The sequence below is a fragment of the Mastigoproctus giganteus genome, chromosome 12, assembly GCF_048544385.1.
Source record: "Mastigoproctus giganteus isolate SK-2022 chromosome 12, ASM4854438v1, whole genome shotgun sequence".
Classification (NCBI taxonomy): Eukaryota; Metazoa; Arthropoda; class Arachnida; order Uropygi; family Thelyphonidae; genus Mastigoproctus; species Mastigoproctus giganteus.
Window position 1 is genome coordinate 163781252 of NC_143586.1, and position 21975 is coordinate 163803226.

General features: G+C 35.1%; 1 protein-coding gene across 3 annotated transcripts in view; it reads left to right on the top strand.

Annotated features, from left to right (window-relative positions):
- The window catches only part of LOC150077559 (uncharacterized), a 536301-nt gene extending 533955 nt beyond the window's left edge, over window positions 1-2346 (top strand). For all 3 annotated transcript variants that reach the window (XM_090386199.1, XM_090386201.1, XM_090386200.1), the window contains one exon: window positions 2026-2346. In XM_090386199.1, coding sequence (XP_090242325.1) covers window positions 2026-2124 — 99 coding nt within the window. In that variant the 3' untranslated portion in view covers window positions 2125-2346. The remainder of the gene's footprint in view (window positions 1-2025) is intronic.
- The last annotated feature ends 19629 nt before the right edge of the window (window positions 2347-21975 follow it).

Below are 21975 nucleotides of genomic sequence, written 5' to 3' on the forward strand. Positions count from 1 at the left end.
AGGAAACCTGAGGCTTTTTTTTGGCTGCACCAGCCAAAAAAAAATTTAGTACCCTGAGAGAGGGGGGGGGTATTAGTATTAGCCGCATGGTGCAAGAAAGCCTATGGCTTACGCTGCACCAGCCAAAAAAAAATTTTAGTACCCTGAGAGAGAGGGGGGATAGGTATTAGTATTAGCTGCATAGTGCAAGAAAGCCTATGGCTTATGCTGCACCAGCCAAAAAAAAAAAAAAAAAAAACCGAATGAAACAATGATAAAAAAAAATAGTAATAAAGAATAATAATTAATAAAAGAAAAGGAAATTAAACCTATCATCCTATGCGCTTCCCTCACCCGAAGGTACTATCCAGATGACCTTTGAATTTCCCCAAACTGTCAGCTTCTATCACCCATGTAGGCAACCTATTCCAGTAATTTACAACTCACTGGCTAAAATAAAACTTCCTGCAGTCCAATCTAAACATTTCCCCCTGTAACTTGAATTTATGTCCCCTAGTTCTAGCATCATTTATAATCTTGAAAATTTCGTCCTAATTCATTTTACTGATGCCTCTCAGAGCCTTAAACACCTCAATCAAATCTCCTCTAAGGTGTCTAGTTCCAAACTCTGCAACCCACATATTTGAAGTCTTTCTTCATAAGGACGCCCTTTCAAGAAGCTCAATGTCTTTCTTTAGGTGCGGTCTCCATACTTGAACACAGTATTCCAAATGTGGTCTAACAAAATCCTTATATAATGGGATTATCACTTCCTTATCTCTACTTGCAAAAGTTCGATAGATCATCGATAAGACGCCATGGGCCTTCCTTGCAACCTGTTTACAATGCTCAGAGAATTTCATGTCTGACCGTATCGTAACACCCAAGTCCCTTTCCTTCGGTACTGGGTTTAGTTGAACTCCACCGAGTGAATAAGTTATTTTGGGAGTACTGTTTTCCAGGTGTAATACTTTACACTTTGTTGGATTAAAGCATATCTGCCATTTTTCTGACCATTCCTGAAGTCTATCAAAGTCTCTCTGAAGAAGCTCAGCTTGACAGTGATCATTAACTACTCTACCAATTTTAACATCATCTGCAAATTTAGACATCATGCCCTCTATCCCTTCAGAGGGATAGAGGGCATGATGTCTAAATTTCTCTATCCCTTCATCGATGTTGTTTATGAAAATTAAAAACAACAGTGGTCCTAATACTGATCCTTGGGGAACCCCACTTCTTACATCAACCCAATCTGAGGAATAGCCATTTATCACAACCCTCTGCCTCCTGCCCTGAAGCCATCCATTAGGTAGGAGAGAATCACCAAAAAAGAGAGGAATGATGATGATATACAGCTCGGGATTGTTCAGTAGAAGCAGTGCAAGAATCATTTTCACCTCTGCCTGTGACTGTTGTTAATCTATTAGCATTTCTTGTATTAGAATGGTAGTGCGAAATAAAGTGAAAGGAGTTTATATTTCTGGCTTTTACAATAATGTATGCACTATACTTTATTTCCTTTGGCATAATTTTAAAATAATTTTTTTTACACTTCTCATCATCAAAAATCCCAAGAACATTATTTTAAGCTCTTTTTGTAGTTTTCTACCAATGTCAGTTTCTTTTTTAAGATAAAAACAGCATGCCTATGTTTTTCACCAACTTTCTGGGATTTTTTTTTTTTTTTTTTTTGATAATATAACTAATTTTGTTAAATATTTTTATTTAATACATTTTTTCAATGTTGAATTAAGTCTCTTTGCTACTAGGTATTCAGTGGTGCAACTGCTTTTGATTTTTCAACATGTAATTTTTAAAATGAGCCACCTGCAGCAGCTTTCTAAAAGAATGGATACCCAGACAGATTACTGAGCTTTTACTGTACTTTGTCTTCTGTAATCAGTATTGTTATATTCCATAATTAAAGCAATAATAAAATTTTAATGCTGAAATAATATTTTATAAATAAAATAATTTCTTTATTATAATTTATCAGTTAGTCTTTTGGGAAGTGCTGTAATAAGTTTTTATTTTAATATGCAGGTAGATGGTGTTGATTTCACAAGGTTGTCTCATGATAAGGCATCAGCAGTGCTGCAGAAAAGTGGACCCAACATCTCAATGATGGTGTCTAGGGATTGAAAATGCAGTTCAAGTTTAAAAACAGTCTCTAGACATTCCATAAATTGTAGTCAGCACCTCTTGTGTTCACACCTTGGATGATATTCCACCAGCCAGCTCCAGGTGCCTTTGGGAGAAGTAAATTGTGCCTAATGGTTGCACATGCAAATTCCTAAAGGGTGCTGTTCGTTACTTTTGAAGTATAATGTGCTGGATGAGTATAGTGTGGGCAATGTTGTTTCCTATATGTAAATGGAAACTAAGTTGTTAAAAGCAAGAATTTTAGACATATATGTTATTTGTTTGTTCACATTACAGAAAATTGCAAATAGATAAAATATCAGAAGAAATATGATTATTGAAAAGTATATTAACTTGTTTTGATCAGTTTAGCTTAGGAAATTATATGCTGTACACACACAATGGCATGAGCTGTTTAGGAAATTCGCAAGTATTTGACTTTATTGAAGATTGTGATAGATTTATGTAAGTTCACAATATTTCCTGTTGAAATTTCTTAGCTCTAAAGTAAAATGTGATTGAAATTTAAGGTTTGGTCTATTTTTCCATATAACATGTGATGTTCAATTTTCAAATCATGGGAAGCAATAACATGGATAATTCAAGTGTAGTTTGCACAAGTACATTCAGACATTCATGCATTTATACTATAAATCCTCCAATATATTTGTAATCAATCAGTTTTATTACCAGATTTTTAAATAGATATTTGATGTAACTGAAACAACCTTCTGTGATAAAAATTACCAGTTCATCTAGCATGCTAGTTTTAATAGTACCATTCCTTTATTTAAAATTATTGGTACAAAAAATGTTGTATAGATAAATTTTATATGAGGGAAAAAAAAAAAAAAAAAAGCCAGTCTTCTTGACTTTAATGTTTAAATTCTTACAGCAGCTAATGCATTCACCTAAATTATGATAATAAAAAACTGACATTGTTTTAATCCACTGTTTTGATGTTTTTAAAAACATTAGTTTCCAAGAATGGCCAAACAATGTCCAAGAAAACTTTACAGCTCATGGCTTTGCCATTTGTGGTTGCCTTTCTGAGCCTCTATTTTGCAGATCACAGCACTGCTTTGACTACTTTCAGTTCACACTTTGATCATATTTCACTCATCGCAGGTCATGTGCTTAATCATTTGATGAACCTAAACTTGCTTTGTAAATTGTTTGGTTATATACACCCAGGGAAACTTTGCCATAAGCTGTGTTCATTGGCTTGGAGGCATCTGTCAATTTGGTACTCTCCTCGGTAATTTTTATTGGCTGGGAATTGACATGCCAATCACACAGTTTGGCAGATTATCTTATTTGCCATACCAGGATGAGCTTTAAACAGACCTGGCTGAATATTTAATTGCAGTGCCTGTCTTTTCAGGTAGTAAATCCAGAACTGGGTTATATGAAGGTGTGACAGACACCACCAGTGTATAGAAATAATAACTTAAATTATCCTACAGTAATCACTAAAATTAATTAACAGCTCGATAAATTTATGGCAGAGACATCATTCTGCAAAACAGTTATGAAATATGATTGTATAAGTAGGCATATCATCATTCTGTATGTAGCATTGAGCAAACTAAATTTGCTGCTTAATACATAGATCTCATATTGAGGTGTCATTTCATGAGTTGCCTTGGTATTACACTACATACTTTAAATAAATCAAGCACTGCCCCAGTGCTTGATTTATTAAAATATATTGCTATTTATTTAAAATATTCCATTCCCCATAGCTCATTTCAGCTCATTATATACAGCCTGCATGGCTCTCAAAATTAGAATAAAATTAGATGTGGATCCAAAAAGAGCCACTCTTTTTGGATCCACATCAGTAAGGAAGAAGGCCCAATATCTTGCTGCAAAAGAGCTGTAAAGTATAATTGTACAAGTAGGGCAAACTAAGTATAATTGTACTTAGTTCTGGCAAACTAAGTTTGCTGCTAAGTGCATCAATCTCATATTATGAAAGCAGTTTTCCAGCAGAAAAGTATGTTACTATTTATTTAAAACATGCCATCCCTGGTTTCTCTTCAATGAATGGTTAGATCATTCACTTACGGTGTCTGTTTCCCTACCAGCTCCAAAAGCAGCTAAAATGTGAGATGGGGGGGGGGGGGTGGATTGGCAAACATTTTAAATAAATAGCACTAAACTTCTCCACTGGAGCAATTATTTTTATATAAAGTGCATAGTACAATAACAGGAACTTGTGGAAAATTTCCTCCATGTGAGAACGATGCACTTAGTAGCAAAATTAGTTTGCTCAGTGCTGCCATACTTGCACTAAAGAGCTATATTTAAAAGCTCTTTCATAGCATGAGGTCTTTTGTCCTGATTCATCATGATTGGCCAGTTCATTCTCCTATACTACCTATTTCCTTATTGATTACTACAAAAAGAGCTGAAACACAGAATGAGATTCATTAGTCATGAGATTCTGAGCTTAATAGTTTGATAGAGAGGTCTCCCTTTTTACTCTCATACTTTCATTCTTCTTTCTCTATTCTGCTGTACTTTAGGGACCCTGGGCGGATTAAATAAGTATTTCATTGCTGCATATAATGAGTCAAAACTTGGGGGAAATAGCATACATGTAAAATAAATAGTGATATACATATATCCACTGAATCGAAAGTGCATAGTACAATAACAAGGCCACTTGTGAATATAATATGAATAGCAAAATTAGCTTGCTCAATGTTGCATACAGATTTTAGATTTTATTTTTCTATTTTATAGTTCTTTTGTAGCATTAAGCATTTCCCTAAATTCATTCAGATTTTAAAACTTCTGACCATCTAGTATCCCACATATTGTAGATATTTCTCATAAATTGGTCATTAGGTAATACACTTATAGTGCCTATTTCCTTACCAATGAGGCTCCAAAAAAGACATAAAACCTGGGTATAAGGGATGGCATAAATTTTAAATAAATGGCAGTATACCTCTGCACTGTTGCAGTTCTTATTTTTGTTTTTTGTTTTTTTTTTTAATTTAAAGTGTATAGTGCAATAGCAAGGCAACTTGCAGTGAAATGCTTGCACAATTTGAGATGGATGAACTTAAGTACCAAACTTAAGTTTTCTCAATTCTACATGCTGAATGAGGCTATACCTTGCTTGAATGATTATAATTTTAATAAATAACTAGGGGGCTTTGCTCGCACACCCCTGCGCATGCTTTTCTACTTAAAATGTAGAGGTATATGGAGTAAGTCAAATCTTTTCTACATGAAAGAAACACCTGTCGAAACGCACTGGTCAATATCTAATCAGGAAATGAGCTATGTATTTATTTACCTTGCATTTGTAGTGTGTGGCATTCTCAAGGTTGAATAAATATCATGAAAAATCTCCAGAATGGTGTACACCCTCCAACATGGCGGCAAGCAAAACAGTGAGAAAGCAGTGATTGGAAGATGCCACTGCTTTTCTGCCTGCTGTCCTCCTGGGTTGATATACCTAGGGTGTTTTTGCTACTGTTTTTAAATTGGGAACTCGTTTTCCCATTTTAAAACAGTGGGATGGAGGGATAAACACCCTACCTAAGCTGTGCCTTCATCTGCCAGTATCACTATGTAATTATTTACCTGCATTTACATAGGTCACTTAGGAACAGGCCTTTTGCTTTGGCTTCCATAATACATGAGGAATATTGTTGCATCTGAAAGAGCAGGACTAAATATTTACAAACTATACAAATATTTAAAATATTTACAAAATACTAAATTACTGTATTTACAAATATACAATATTCATTAATATACAAAAAATGTTGTAATGGGACATCAAAGGTTAGACAGTGAATCACGTGCATGAGGTTGGTGAACATTTTGGAGGCAGTTGTCAATAATTAATTGCATTTGTAATGACATAATTGCCTCACCCTCTTCTCTCATTGGCTCGAATAAATATCACTAGGAGGAAAACTTTTTTAATGTATAGATAGAAATTAATTAATCATAGCTGTTTTAAGAACCTTTCATATTATTAAGAACATATTGAATATAAGATAATTAAAATATTCATAATAATTATAAGCAGTCAGTTTACATAGAGGGGCCAGTGAATTTTTTTTATTTTGAAATTTCTGTGCACTTGACAAAACATTTATATATATATATATATATATATACTGTTTCTAATTGCATCTATTGTAATGTTAAAATAAAGAAAACATTAAAATAGACATTACGAAGTACACCATTTTAAGCTTGTTTTATTTAAAAAAAATAAATGACACATGAGATGTACTCATCGTGCTGTACTTTAGTCACCCGTTACAAATGGCATTTTCTTTATTTGTCTATTTCTTATTGCTGGTAATCAGGCTGTCATGAACACCATTAGGAATTGTACTGCAATACAAAAATAATTTTTTTTTTAAAGCCCTCCTGCCCCCTCCTTTAATTTTTAAACCCCCCCCCAACATGGGGGAGAGAGCAAGGTGGCTTACTTGAACCATTTGAACATGCCGAAGCCAGCACTGGCTGTTACCATGTCTGATGTGCTGCAGACCTAATGGGATTCACCATAAGCATTAATAAATGCTTATGGTAAATGTGTAAAGTAAACAAACTAAATGTTATCTGTCATTAGAATTCTTTTTCGTTTTGTATCTAAAATAAAAATCTGCAGATGGTCACCAATAGAAAATAGATTCATAGCTGGGAAATCATGGTAACGGTTTAAGGGAATCCCCTTTAATCATGTACATGATAAAAAAACCCTTTAGATTTCTCTGTTTTATTTTTAATCCTTTGTGAGAGTTTTGCCTTTGTCCATTAGTCAGTAAGGAAGGTCCTCTTTGTACATTCATAGTGACAGTGCAGACTTTTCCAAAATTACCATTCCTGTTCAGTTTTTACTTCCACTGAGTGATGTAATATTGAAAATAACTGGCAATATATGCTAATAGGGAGGTAGTTTATTGAATATTTTGGAAATGGAGGATTTATGTATATTTACATGTGGGCATATATATATTTTAAAAAAACTAGGGATTTTATCAAAGCAGGTGGTGTTTTTGTCCAACCACATTTGTTATCAGTAATCTTACTCTTGTTTGTATCTCAGTTTAAGAATCAAACAACTGTTTATTGTTATTATTAACTGAAGTATTTTAATGGTAAATTTGATGTAAAACATGAAAAACAAAAAGTGAATTTGCATTATGAATAGAAACTTTTTTTTTGCAGTTTGTGTTTACTAGAGTGCTTGTAAACTGTTAGAACCACTTTTGTTAACTTTTAATAGTTATTTAGAATGATGAGCTTAATCATTTATATTTTTTGGATCAGAATTAGTGTCAACTGATACTAAAGAAGGCAAAAAAATAGCAAACTAGAAATTTAGCCATAATGTTATTGTACTATTAAATTTAAAATGATGAATAGCTTTTAAAATCATGTTACAGGAATAATGAATAACAAAGTCAGTATTACAGTTTGTCTCTTTTTGACATTGTAATATGGTATATTTCATTCTAATCACAATTAAATTTTGATTCCAATGAAAAATTTCTTAAGAGGAGTGAGCATAGAAAAGAATTCAGATTTGAAAGTTTACCTAGAAAACAGATGTGCATTTTACTCACGTGGGTTGGCTGACTTTTGTTTCCTGTTGTTGTTGTTGTTAACAAAACAAATACATCAGACTGTAAACCTCAACAGGTGTTGCAGTTTTCTCTTATTGTTATAGCTGTAACTATGCATTTCAGTGCTCATATGTAAAGTTTGGTTGAAATCTCTGTAGATTGTTATTAATGATGTATATATATATATATAGTTTTAGTTTTAGTTTTTTTTTTTTTAGGTTTTTTTTAATCTGTTAGTAACAATTGTAATAGAATATTGTTATTTATATTGTGAATAGTCTTTTATCACTGTTAAACATTCTGTAATACTTATAATTGATTATTTCCTAGCTGCTTGCCCATCGAAAGGCAAACAACTTTGTAATATTCATGCGATGTTGGGTGGAGAAAAATATTAGTACTTTGTATAAATTATAAATTAGCAACATCTATAATACAGACGTTTTTTTTTATTTTATTTTATTTATTAATTTTTTTTTTTTGGAGCTTTAGACTTGTATTTGCTGTCACACACGTACACAAAACTACAGTGAAATAAAATGTTTGTTGCAATAACTTTAAAATAAAAAGCCAAAGTAGAACTCGATGATGAGGTGTATAACTTTCAATAAAATTCCAAAATTAATAGACAGAATTAAACAGCTGTATGCTATATTCCAAGAAGTAACGAAGCATCAGCATCTTTCAAAGTACCTTAATTGATCTAATATTTAATAATGTATCAGCACAATGGTAAATTCAGCTGCTGACTGCAGGCATGTTGGTCTAGTCCAAAGCTGATGTTCTAATTTGTTTAGGTTATAGTTGGTTTGAAGATATAGAAAGCAAAAGCTTTCTATACCTTCAAACCAAGTCAAAACAGGCTATGTAGTATGATGTGGTGTTGTTAAGCTGAAGAAAAGGACCCTCCGAATACTGTTGCCACTCTGTAGGAAGAACAGAATTGTCCAAATTGTCAGTGTATTGCATGACATCGTTGTTCCAGGAACAACCACCAATGATCCAAGTCCCAACCCCAGACAGTGACAGCATCTGTGCCAAGCTGGGATGACACACTGGTAAATAATGTTCTCTGAGCATACCTAAATGAAAAAAATTGAAAAGCCAGGCCATCAGGTCGAAAATTGATATATCATGATTTGCCAGTCTTTAAGCTTGTTTTCCAGAATTATGGGGACTAGTCTTGTGAACAACCCATCAGGGTTGTTGACAATAATTTACTTTGGGTATTGCATTGCAGTACCCAACATATGGTTCTTACTAATAGTGGCCTCCTATGATGACTTCCCCTTAGAAGTAGATAAGCACAAATGTAGTTACTATTATATCTGTTCTTGACACATGGATGGTGGGTATGATTATTTTTTTCTCAAATCCCGGGAATATCCAGATGTACATTTGGCCACATAGTGATGGCAGATGATGCAAAGCAACGCCCCTCCCGTATCACCTATCCATCCCCTCTAATAAGTTTTCAACTTCTGGTATTTATTCGAACTACCCACTTTTGTAACACCAGATGGTAGTTTGTTTCAACAATCAGCTACCTGCTGGTTGAAAGCAAATTTACATACATCTACCCCGTAACTATCCTTTCTCAAGTTGAATTTATGCCTCGTGTGTAGTCTGAGTAAGAAGAACTGGATGCACTGAGCATTTTGGCAATATATACATATATAATTCATGCATTCTTGAACTATAAGAAATATGATATATTTAGTTATAGTTCAAAATATATAGACCATCTTTTATAAAAAGACTATCAGGTTTAATGCCAAATGTGAATAAAATATGAAACACATTGTTAGTAGTATTACATCCTAGTTCATTATTGAAAGTCTTTCGATTAAATAAAGACCACTGTTTTTCACCGGTATATCAATTTTTTAGCCAACTTCTTGACAAGAGCCAGGTTCTTGTAAAATATTTTATTTGTCACTAAAAAATAGTTCATAACAGCTAGACGCTTAAACTTAAAATGAATATAAAATGCCATTATGTCTGGCATTTGTAGATTATGAAAAGGCATTTGACCCCATAAAGCATAAGGCAATGTTTCAGGCAGTGGAAAGAAGGCATAGATATCCCATACATTAGGATTTTGAAGAAAATATATGAGAATGCTACCTCCTTTATTAGACTAGACAAAGACAGTAGCAAATTTAAAATTGAGAAAAGAGTTCAACAAGGAGACAATATCTCCGAAGTTCATTAATGCTGCCCTTCAAGAAGCTTTCAGAAGATTGGACTGGTCACAGAAAGGAGTCAATGTGAACAGAGAATACCTAAACCATTTACGATTTGCAGATGACATTATGGTCATAAGCCACGATTCCAAAGAATTATAGGAAAATCGTAATCGGTTATGCAGAGTGAGTAAGGATTTTGGACTAAAGATGAATATGGCTAAAACAAAAGTAATGATGAACAAGTATGCCAAAAGAGGAGATATAATCATTTAAGGAGCAGAAATTGTGGATTCATATACTTATCTTGGACAAGTCATTAGCTGTAATAATGATAAATGGCTGTAAAGTTGAGAAGAATAAATTTCAGATGCATAGCATTCAGGAAAATATAGTCACATACTGAGGGGCAACCTCACCATGATTTATGGAAGTGAAACTTGGGCACTCACCAAAATAATGGAAGAGAAGCTGAAAACTACACAGAAAATGGAACGAATTATATTAAGAATCAGACTGTTGGATAAGAAGAGAAACACATGGATTGGGCAGGACAGCTCGAAGACATAGTGACAGTGGACTAAGAAAGTAACAATGATACCCAAGAGAAAACCAAGAAGACAAAAATGGAGATGAACAGATGAAATTCAACAGTTTATGGGCAGTAAATGAATGGCCATTGCACAAAACATAAGGGACTGGAAAGTTGCTGGAGAGGCCTTCATCCTGAAGTGGATGACTGATGATGAGACACAAAAAAAATTGAAAGTTTTTTTTAAATGTGATTGCATGCAGATTTCTTCAAGTAAAGTTACAATATATAAAATCAGTATTCATCTAAAAAAATCTGATAAACTGGTGAAACGGTCAGCATTTAATCAAAACTTTCCTTTAAGATGCTTTAATATTCATTTTGTTTAATGTAAAATTTTTCCATTTGTCATTCATTTGGAGTCTTACAATTCTTCCAGTAGAATGATTTTTTTTTTTTTTTTTTTTGCACTTTTTATGTTTCATTATGAAGCTTTATTTAGTTATTTTCCAAATACAAAAAAAATTACTTAAACCTTTGCACCATTTTAATTATTCTAATCCTAATGGCATGTTGAGGTGCTTGTTTATAAGAAATGCCACCTTCCTGTTTTTTATTATCATTAACTTTATTAAATATATGACCCATAACTAAGTTGATATGGTGGATATAGGAGAATTTATTGACAGGATAGTTGGCCAACACCACTGTCAATCTTGGGGAACTTCCAAGTCAAGGATAATTAGCAGTTGGAAGGGGGATGATATGCAGTATATTGTTATTAAAGAATAAAATACTATTATACTATATTTCTGAATTTAAATTTTGCTACATTAAGTAACAAAATTCAAGATTACTGAATCAACATTGTAGTCCTGATGATGGGACTTTTTTTTACCCCTATAAGGAGTTAAAAAAACAGCAAAAATATTAATTACAGTAAATTTTTTTTTTTTTTTTTGCCAGAGTTTTGTGTTTTCAGACGATACCTGTGATCACCCACTCACAAATATAGAGATGTAATGTCATGGGCCACACTAGTGTGCATACATTACATCAACATAGTATCACTAAAATAAATCATATATTTTCCCCACACACAAAAATGTGATCTCACAATCCCAGTAACATTTAAATAAAACATACAAACAAACTTACACGAACCTTATGACTTTATAAAATTTATGAATTCTATTTAAATTTTATATTAGCATTCTTTAAATATTTAAATAATGCCATTTAGCATTATTTTCATATGGGATGATGGGGTGTAAAAGTTGCCAGCACCCAATGTAGAAGCTTGGAATTGCTGCTGAGAAACTTCACTTTGGAGTTCTCATGTGGGCAGCTGCTGAAAACTTTGAAAGGAACATGATAGAGTAAAGAGCATAATTAAAGCTATTGTTAGAGGAGAGCCAGCACCCAAAACAAAAACTTGAAGCACACGTCTAGCAAATAGCAAAAGTAAATCGGCAACTCATTCACAGCTTGCAATTGTAGACCATATCAATTCTGGTCCTAACAGGCCCCTACAAACAGAGTTTTTACAAATTGATGTTACCTTAAGTTTTTTGTCAAGCAATGACAAAACAATCTTTAGTGTTATGCTAAACAAAACACAGCTTATAATAACCAAAGTTTGAGGCCAAGTAAAAGATTAATTCAAATGAATAGCCACAGTTTTCCATGGTATCCATAATATATGAAGTGGCAATGACCAGTTGCCATGTGGAACAATTGTCAATATGGGACAGTCACACCATTAACACATCCTTTGTTTTTTTCTGGTGAAGCAGGACCTTGTTTTAAGGTAGTTTATCTCTCCCTAATCTGGAAAATTAATTTAAAATAATTTCATTATCTCATTAATAATGTACTTCTGTGATTAGTAGTAAAAAAATTACAACTGCTATTGAAAATTTCATTTTCACAAATCATTGCAACAATGGCCTTAAATCATTGTTATTAATGACTGGGTGATACTCATTCCTGTATGATATCTCAACATACTGCAATATGTACTGACTAGTTGGGTTATGTTATGTGTAAATGAAACATATGTTTATGCACAAATGTTTATGTGTTAATAAACTAGTTTCTGTTGAGTTTTTTAACATACTGATTGTGACATTTCAGACTGACTCGCCACAAAAATTCAGTGTGAATGGGGAATGCATAACCACAAAATTTCTACGATTAAAAGTTTATCATCTGTATTTTGGCTGCAAAACATGAGATAAAGATAAGCCTTTGGACCCACATACCTGTTGTGCAGTGATACTTCAAGAATGGTTTAATGAAAAAATTAAAGGTATGCCATTTTCAGTGCTAATGATATGGTGGGAAGAGAAAGACCATTTTGAGATGGCCACTTTAATTTAACTAAGAGACCACTACCTTTTCAGATAAAAGTAAAAAAAATTAAATACCCAAAGCGGCAAGTAGGCTCATTCTGATATGTCAATTTAGGAGATAAGTGGAAGTGCCCAACAAGAACAAAGTAGTGTCTTGTTTCACATAAACTAAATGAATACCTAATTTGAGATATAAACTTATCCAATAGACTAAACTGTGGTTTCACATTTCTGCCATAACATTGATTGCCTAATATTTTTAAACTCCACTTAATACAGCATTCCATAAATATTTCCCAAGTATTCTATGAAATATTCTGCCGAAAAAAAAAAACTTAAATGCATTTTGAGATTTCGATGCATTTTAAAAGAAAAAGTGGAAAATACATTTGATCAGTCTGTATTAAAAAAGAAAAAAAACGTGAATGAATAAATAATTTATACAGATTTTGTGTTCCAATAAACAACCCTATATTGAAAGACAGTATTAGTAATGGAATTGATTGCTAGGAAAAACAAAAATGCCACTTCCGATATTACCTGTTGTAGCCTTCTATTGATGCTAGCCAATAAAATAAATAAAAATCATACCTCCAGGAAAAATGTGCAGATTCTAACTTAATGAGCATCCAATTTAAAATATACAGTAATTCATACACCATTTTAAAAATTATTCATAATACATTTTATTTCCTTAGAAATGTCTCGTGTCACTAAAATTTTTACATTCCAGTTTGCTTTCCCTCTTAAACCAGCAGTAATCATATATACATATGTACATTTCCATCATGGATATGTACTGATGAAAATGTTCCCCTAGGTCATCAACGTCCTCCCCTACATTGGGTGGAAAAGGCGTAATTTCGATGACAGGAGCAATTTTTATGAATGTTTTTTGCAACATTAGGTGACGATAACATCATTTTTTATCCCAGAAACTTGGGTTTTTCATCCAGAAAATTGACTGCTGAACACATGCAATTTACAGACCACACAGAGCAATATGGCCTTAGTTTCTGATGCTCCTAAAACTTAAAACCATCACTGACTTCACCCAAATTTTGAGTTAAAAAAAGGTTTCAAAAATATTTGACAGCCCATATCGATACACTGGTGTGCAAAACTCAAGGACCAACACTTTCTAAAGGTTACATCCATAAAATCAAACGAAATAGCCTTTGAATCGTGATGAGAGGGCTCACAAACATAAAAGCAGCACAGCAGTTAAATGCAAGTTACCAAATGGTGAGCACGATTCTTACAGACAATCGATTGGTTTCATAGTGCTATGGACAACAAAATGGCCTAGACATCTGGAGGACTTTACCCAGGGCCAAATAATTGGAAAGGTCGAGGAGTGTGGTTACAGAGTTCGGTATCGCCCATAGCATCATCTTTTGTGTGTGGTCAGCCTTCAGAACATGTACAGCTGTTTAAAGGGCCAGTGATGACTGCTATATACTCCTACAGGCCAAGAGGAACTGACCAGACAGCAGGATCCATTGCACACAAGATGCAGGATATTGCGATTTATTGTTGCCAGGTGACCACAAAGGTGGACTGTTTGCTCTCCTCCCTTTGTTCCATCTTTGGCAGTGATGTATCATGGCAGCCAGTACTATGTTGCCATTTTTGAATAAAGTCCCTCTACTGTTTTGTTTCAGTGTTGTTTCCTTCACTTCTGCACCTCACGAGGTTCATTTGGTATACTTTTCCCATATCCGGGCCACTCCTATGAGAAGCTACAGATGAAATCTGGCCTGTCCTTAAGTTTTGCACACCAGTGTATAACATGTCTGTAAGGTTACACAATTATTTTCTATCCTTCCAACGAATCCATGTACGATTGCCGAGCTGCTAGTTCAGTATATTGTAGCTTTGTTTTAAATACATCCTATTCATGAGTATTGTTTCATTTCACTAATAAATTATTTAATCTACTACACTACACTACAATCTACGTGATAGTGCAATGTCTATCAAAAAAAGACCACTTTCAGGTATATAGGTACACTGCATTTGTGTATACTGTCGATGTCAGTATGGATAAACATGAGTTAACCGACTTTTAAAGAGGGATGGTGCCTGATGCATGCACTATCGTGTGGGTGGTACGGAAATTACACAATCCCCGTTCGATAGCATCAAAGTATATCAGGAATATGCCATTTCCCGAATAACATCACAGCACTGTAGGCATTGAACGAGGGGGGGGGTGGATTAACGTGGCCGTTGGCATCTGTCTCACATTGTTTCAGCCAACCGGAGAATGACAGTGGCACAAATCTCCTGACTTTAAGGTAGGTTGCTGAAAAGTCCATTAAAATCAGGCAATCATTAGCTACAATAGGTAATGAGAGCCACCAACATCAATACACAGGACTCTGTGCCTCATCTGGGCAAAAGAACATCGGCACTGGATTTTGAATGATTGAAGACGGGTCCAATGAGTCCCGTTTCCAGTTATTTTGGGCGAATGGGAGGGTGCATATATGGTGGAAACCGCACGACGATATGCACCCATCATGTCAACAAGGAACTGTTCAGACAGGTGGACGGCCGGTAATGGTCTGGGACATATTCAGTTGGGACCTGTGGTACATCTAGATGCATCTCGAACAGTCCAGGCTACATGTCCATCCTTGCAGACGATCTGCATCCCCTCATGATCATCATGCACCCATATTGCAGTGGACTTCTAATAGGACAATGCACCTTTGCACAGAGCCATGGTGACCAGAACATGGTTCAAAGAGCATTCTACAGATTTTTCTGTAGAATGCTCTTTGAAAAGAACATTCTCTAAGGTCCGAGCTTTGGATCCTCAACTCGGGAATGCAAAGGAATTACAGACAGCAAGCATGGATGGAAATACCTATGGAACGCTTTCATGAACTAGTGGACTCAATGCCTCGCCATGTGACTGCCCATATTCGGGTGAAAGGTGGGCCTACCCATTACTAGGTAGGTATGCCATAATTTCTTATCTTTAGTGACAATCCGATTTCTAGGCAAAATGATATATCTCTTTTGGGGATTACCCTGACTTCTAATCTCTCTTGGCACAAGCACATTACAAATATTGCTTCCTCTGCATCTAAAAAACTTGGTTTTCTCTTTCGCTCTCGGCGTTACTTTTCTTCCAAACAGCTGCTCACTCTGTATAAATCACAAATCTGCCCTGCCATGGAATATTGTTCCCACGTCTGTGGTGGTGCCTCCAAAACCTCTCTCAGGCTTCTTGATTCCATTCAGAAGAGGGCAGTTAGGTTAATTAATGATTCATCTCTAACAGAGTCTCTCCACTCGCTTTCTCATAGATGTGCTGTTTCTGCTGCATGCCTCTTCTACAGATACTTCCATGGGCACTGTTCTTCTGAATTGGCTTCTATAATTCCCACTCTCTCTTTCAAAACAGTCCGAACACGTGCTGCCACCAGCCAATATCCATTTACTGTTCAACTTCAAACCCACAGAACCAACGTTTCATCTTCCTCATTTATTCATTCAACTGCCGTTTTCTGGAACAACCTTCCTTCATACGTATTTCCTGAAAATTACAATCTACAGAAATTCAAGTCCAATGTCAACAAATACCTTCTTTCGTCTTCTCAACCTCCAACCCAAGCACGGTACCAAGTACTATAGGATCTAATACCTCTCGTGTTTGGGGTTCACATAAAAAAAAAATTTTGTCCACTCAGTGCAATGGTAAATTTATAGCCTAAAACGACTCCAAAACTGAACTTAACAAGTGGTCTTGCTTAAGAATTGGTGTGATGCTCTCCATGCTAGTGAGTAGTTAATATACTGAGTTTTAGCTCGATCGATTCAATTTCATTTTCTAATTTTTTTATTTCATTTTTTAAGATATTTAATGCTGATATGAATTCTCAGTTTGATGGTATAACCCAAGTGAAGAAATCATCCGCGTATACGAGAAGCACATACTATTGGTTTTCATTGTTAAGAAAATGGTAAAAAGATGTTTGCAGAGCACCATCTGTATACTTTTTTTATAATAATAACCTCTAGGATGCTCTAATCCTGCTCGCCATCCCATGGATGTATGACGGAGTAAGTTAAAACTTTTCCAACTAAAAGACACCTGTCAAAATGCACTGATCAGTATCTAATCAGAAAATGATCTATATAATTATTTACCTGTGCGTTTGTAGTGATGTAATTGCGTCTCCCACTTGTATCGCTTGACTGGCATCCCTCTGCTTCTCCCATTCGCTACCCCACACCCCACCACGCAGCATTACCAAGGTCAAATAAATATCACTATGTAATTATTTACCTGCGATTACATAAGTCACTTAGGAAAAGGTCTTTTGCTTCGGGTTCCATAATACCACGATGAATATGATTGCATCCGAAAGAGCAGGACTAAAATATTTAACTAAGATATTTACAAAATACTAAACTATTTACAAATATACAAAATATGTCTGGTTCCTTCATCAGCTAGCGTTATAATAGAACAAAACAACTATTGATGCCGTGCGTGCGAGAGAGAGAGAGAGAGAGAAGTGCGTGCACCTGCTTCATTGTTACATGAGAAAATTTCCTTGATCACATGTTCATATTTTCCACAATCCTGGAAAAACTACTGCAATTTTCAGAGGTTTGAAAGTTTCTCCTCAAGTATAGAGCTAAGATGAAGTAGAAGATTAAAGTGGAATATATGTTCGTAACGCTTTTCACATGACGGCTTTTCGTTACAAAATTTTTGGAATAATGCCAGTAAACACGTTTTTAATATAAAAATTAATATACGTTCGGAATGTTGAAACTTTATCTCTTGCGAATGAAAACCATAATTTCAAACATGGATCTTCAAATAATTTTTTCGACATAACGGCATTTCTCTTGAGAAAGAAAATATGAACGAAGCCCGTCAAACATGTTTAAAATTCTGTCAATTAATAGGCCTATGGACAAGAATCTTGTATTACCATATTCCAATAATTTTGCATAATTGTCTCCTGCAAATTCACAAAAGTTTTTAAGTTCTTTAACTCTGTATATTAAAAAAATTTGTATATTTTAACTGCAAAAAAATCAATATCGATTGGTAGACAGTCGACAGCACACTGGAGACAATTGTAAATAATATGTGCACCACAAACAAAACCAATAATCTCTCACTCCAACTCATTTTCAATTTTCTCTATACATTATTTTCACCAACTCTTTTACAACCTCCAAAATTCGTGTTGGTCTTATAGGCACACAGAGCAACGATTTTGTTTTGTAAGGAGAATTTATCTATTATTTTCTTCAACATAATATATTGTAGTTCGGATGTTTCACCAGGTAAAGAAATAAAATCTATAATTTTAAATTTAACACCACAGTTTGGCAAAATGTAACGCACAGCAATCAGAAACAGTTTCATGTCTTTTTTGTTTTATGCATCTAAACTTATTGTAATGCTTTTAATTTCATTCAAATCCATTATCACTTCATCCAATATATATGGTGATAAAATGTTACTAATTATTGCTTCTGATTTTGTATATGCGGAAGAACATTTTGTTTGTAAATCTTTTTTATGAATTTGACTAGCAGTCATTTGTAGGAAAACTGATTGTGATGCGGGTATGATAGGCAAAAAGAGCTTCGCATGCTGCGATTTTATCACCTCCATCATCACGTCTTACGATGAACGAGCTGATGCTTTGAACCGAATTAAAAGTTTTCTCAGCATCTTTATGTTTCTAGCTAGATGGCTGGTTAATGTCACTCCTACCTCCATGAGCAACAAAAAAAAAAAAAAAAAAAAAAAAATGAAACTACAATGCTCACAGACCACTTTTGTTTTTTAACTATACCAACTATGATGTTTAATAATTTTTAATTCTTTTTGAAGGTCTAAATGGGCAATTTCTCTTTTTTGACATTTTAAATTTTGAAGCTTAAAACTTTTAAAATTATAAAATAAAAACTTTCAACTGTGTGTGTAATGCCGACGACTGAGTCAATACTGACAGACAACGAATTGTTCAACTGATATTAAAGATTTATGACAAAAAAAAAAAAAAACGGGGAAAAATGATATTTTTACTAAAACGAAGGGACGGCCGGCGCATACCAAAAAAACAGGACCGTCGCGTTCAAAATGGGACGTATGGTCAGACGAACTAACGGGTCTGTAATTACTCATGTCACCCTTTGTGAATTGGAGATACATTTCCTCACTCCACTCCCTAGGGACTTCTGCTGCTTGAAAGGATGCTCCCATAATTATGGCTAAGGGTTTGTTTACTTCTTATGCCCCCTCCTTTAATATAAATGAATACATCTGAAAATCTGTCCAAACAACAATTTTTCCTCCAATTTGGTCTCAGTTAATAAAAAATCATTTAACTTCCTGTTAGAGTTTGATAAACATCTGGACCTCCCCTCCTTGAATAACTCCTAATGTGTGAATTTAGATGCAAAATACTCATTTAGTTCGATTATCTACAGCCAAACCATCGACATCAAGTGGACCAATCTGATTCATCCCCTTCCTTTTAGAGTTTGTATAAGTAAAGAAGTCTTCATTGTTTTTCTTTGCATGCTTTGCCAAAGATTTTTCATAATCTGCGTTCGCTTGCCTAACCTCATTTCTGACTTGATAACAGACTAGCTTGAATCTACCATAGGATTCTGTCACCTGACCATTTATAGGCATCACATGCATTTTTCTTCTCTGCCCCGAGTCTCATTAGTTCATCTGACATCCATTTGGGCCTAAACTTAAAACAGTATTCCTTAGTTGGAACAAAAAGCCTAGTAGCTTCCAGGATTACTTCCTTGAATTCTTCCCATTTAGAATTTTCTGTTGGTAACATAATCAGGTGGTCCTATTGTATAGAACTTTAAAAATCTCTGAGATCACTGTAGTCACCTTTACGAAAGCAAAAACCCTTCCTTTACCCCTGATAGTAGTTACATCTTTGAGTAAATCCCACATCAGTACACTGTGATCACTGCCACTTAGTGGTTGCTTTATCTGTAAATTCTTAATTCATGAATAGATTGCTGGTGATAATCATATCAAGATTGTTACTACCTCTAGAAAACAATCATGCAATAAATCCACAAAAGCCTTGCTAGTATGCTAGTGACCAACCAACAAGTTCCAGTCAATATCTGGAAAGCTACAATCCCCATTATAAGACATTCTGATTTACTGGCCCACTCTATTTCTCTGTATAATTGTTCATTGTACTCATTAGACTCATTAGGCCTATAATACACTCCTACCCTCATTTTTGCTTTCCCAGTGCTGATGTCACACTAAAACTGACTCAACATTGCACTCTCCATCTATGTCAACTGCATACACTTCCTTGGATTTTACTTTTTTCTTAACTAATAACATAACCCCTCCTCCCTTCCTATCCTTTCTTTAAACATTGTACTCCCAGATTCAAATTCTGCATTCCTTATATCCGTGTGGCCCCGCTTCTCTGATATCCCAACAATATCCGTCTTTGATACCTTGACTAGCACTTCAAATTCATAAAATGTATTTACTTTACTCTTAGCATTGGTATACATGCAAGTATACATGTACTTGTTCTTAGTCTTAGTTACTGTAACACAGCCCATGTATTTATTTGTTTCATGTCTGCCAGCAGTTTCTGAAATCCCTAGCAACTTGCTTTCCCCAGTTCTGCTCATTCCAATAGAAGCAGTGCAAGAATCAATTCCACCTTTGCCTGTGGCTACTGTTAATCTATTAATCTGTAAATTCCCCCAAGCTAGCAGTTTTCCGACCCACCCGACTTTGCCTGGACAGCATCAGCAAATATTCTTGCGCCGTTTCTGTTTCAGTGTATCCCATCGCTGTAGAAACAGTCTCTTTTCTTAACAAGTGCAGACTACACTGAAAAAAATTCTACCCCATGAGCTTTACACAATCTCTCCAGGGCCAACTTAATTGACAAGGCTCTCATCATATACTCCCTCCTATAGTGTCTGGGAAGAATTGCAAACACTTTCAAATTTAATCATAACTTGACAATTAACATTTTTTCAACATTGATCTATAATTGTTAAGTAAATCAGCAGATATCCTACACTTGATGTCATTAGTACAACAATATCACCTTTTGTGCTCTTAAAAGATGAAATCTGCTCTACAACGTTTGCGTCTGGCAGACATACTCTGGTCCTATTCCACCTATCCTTTTTGCACAAAAAAAACCAAAATATTAGTGTTACCTGTAACTGATGACATAAATCCGTATCTGTATACGTCTCTGTAAAGGGCGTCTCAGTAGCCAGATGGGAAGGAGCAGCAGTGCGTAGCACACGCTTCTTGACTAGACTGAGGTTCGAGCCCGTCACCACCAAATACGGAGGATGCGGAAAGGTCAGGGAATGACCACCGCATATTCCCGGAGCAATATGGCCTGGCCTTAGTTGTTAATGCTCCTAAAAACAAATAACAAAAAAAAAAAAAAAAAAAAGTATCAGTAAATTGCGTGTGTTCTCTGGCTGATTTGTCTGTTTTTCTGGATGAAAAAAACTTACCATTTACGCCTGAGACCGACTAACTCAGCGATGGAGTGAAAAAAAGCCCATTAAAATTTCCTCGCTTCATCGACAGGATTGGAACCCAGGCCTTTTCTGCATGGTATTAGCATTAGTAGAGGCATTCGAAGCAAGAAAGCAAGCTTATGCAGCATCAGCCAAAAAAAAAAAAACCCACTTCCACTTCACCCCTCTGTTCGTTCAAAATACCTGTCCAGCTGAGCCTTAAACTTATTTAGGCTATCAACCTCCACCACAAGGGATGGAAGTCTGTTCCACCAACCAACCAACCGCTGGCTAAAGGCAAATTTCCGCACGTCTACCCTACATCTGTCTTTCCTCAATTTGAATTTATGCCCTCTTAGGTGATTTTTCTGAGCTAGAGGAAGAATCCCATCAGCATTGAGCATGCTTAAACCATTCAAGGCTTTATACACCTCTATCAGATCACCTCGCTGGTGCCTAGTCTCAAGACACTGTAATTTGCAAAACTTAAGCCTTTCCTCGTAAGAGCACCCCTTTGTTCCATTCACTAATCTTGTTGCCCTTCTCTGTACTCGTTCCAGCAGCTCTACATCCTTCTTGAAATGAGGCCTCCAGACCTGTATACAGTACTCTAGGTGTGGCCTGACCAT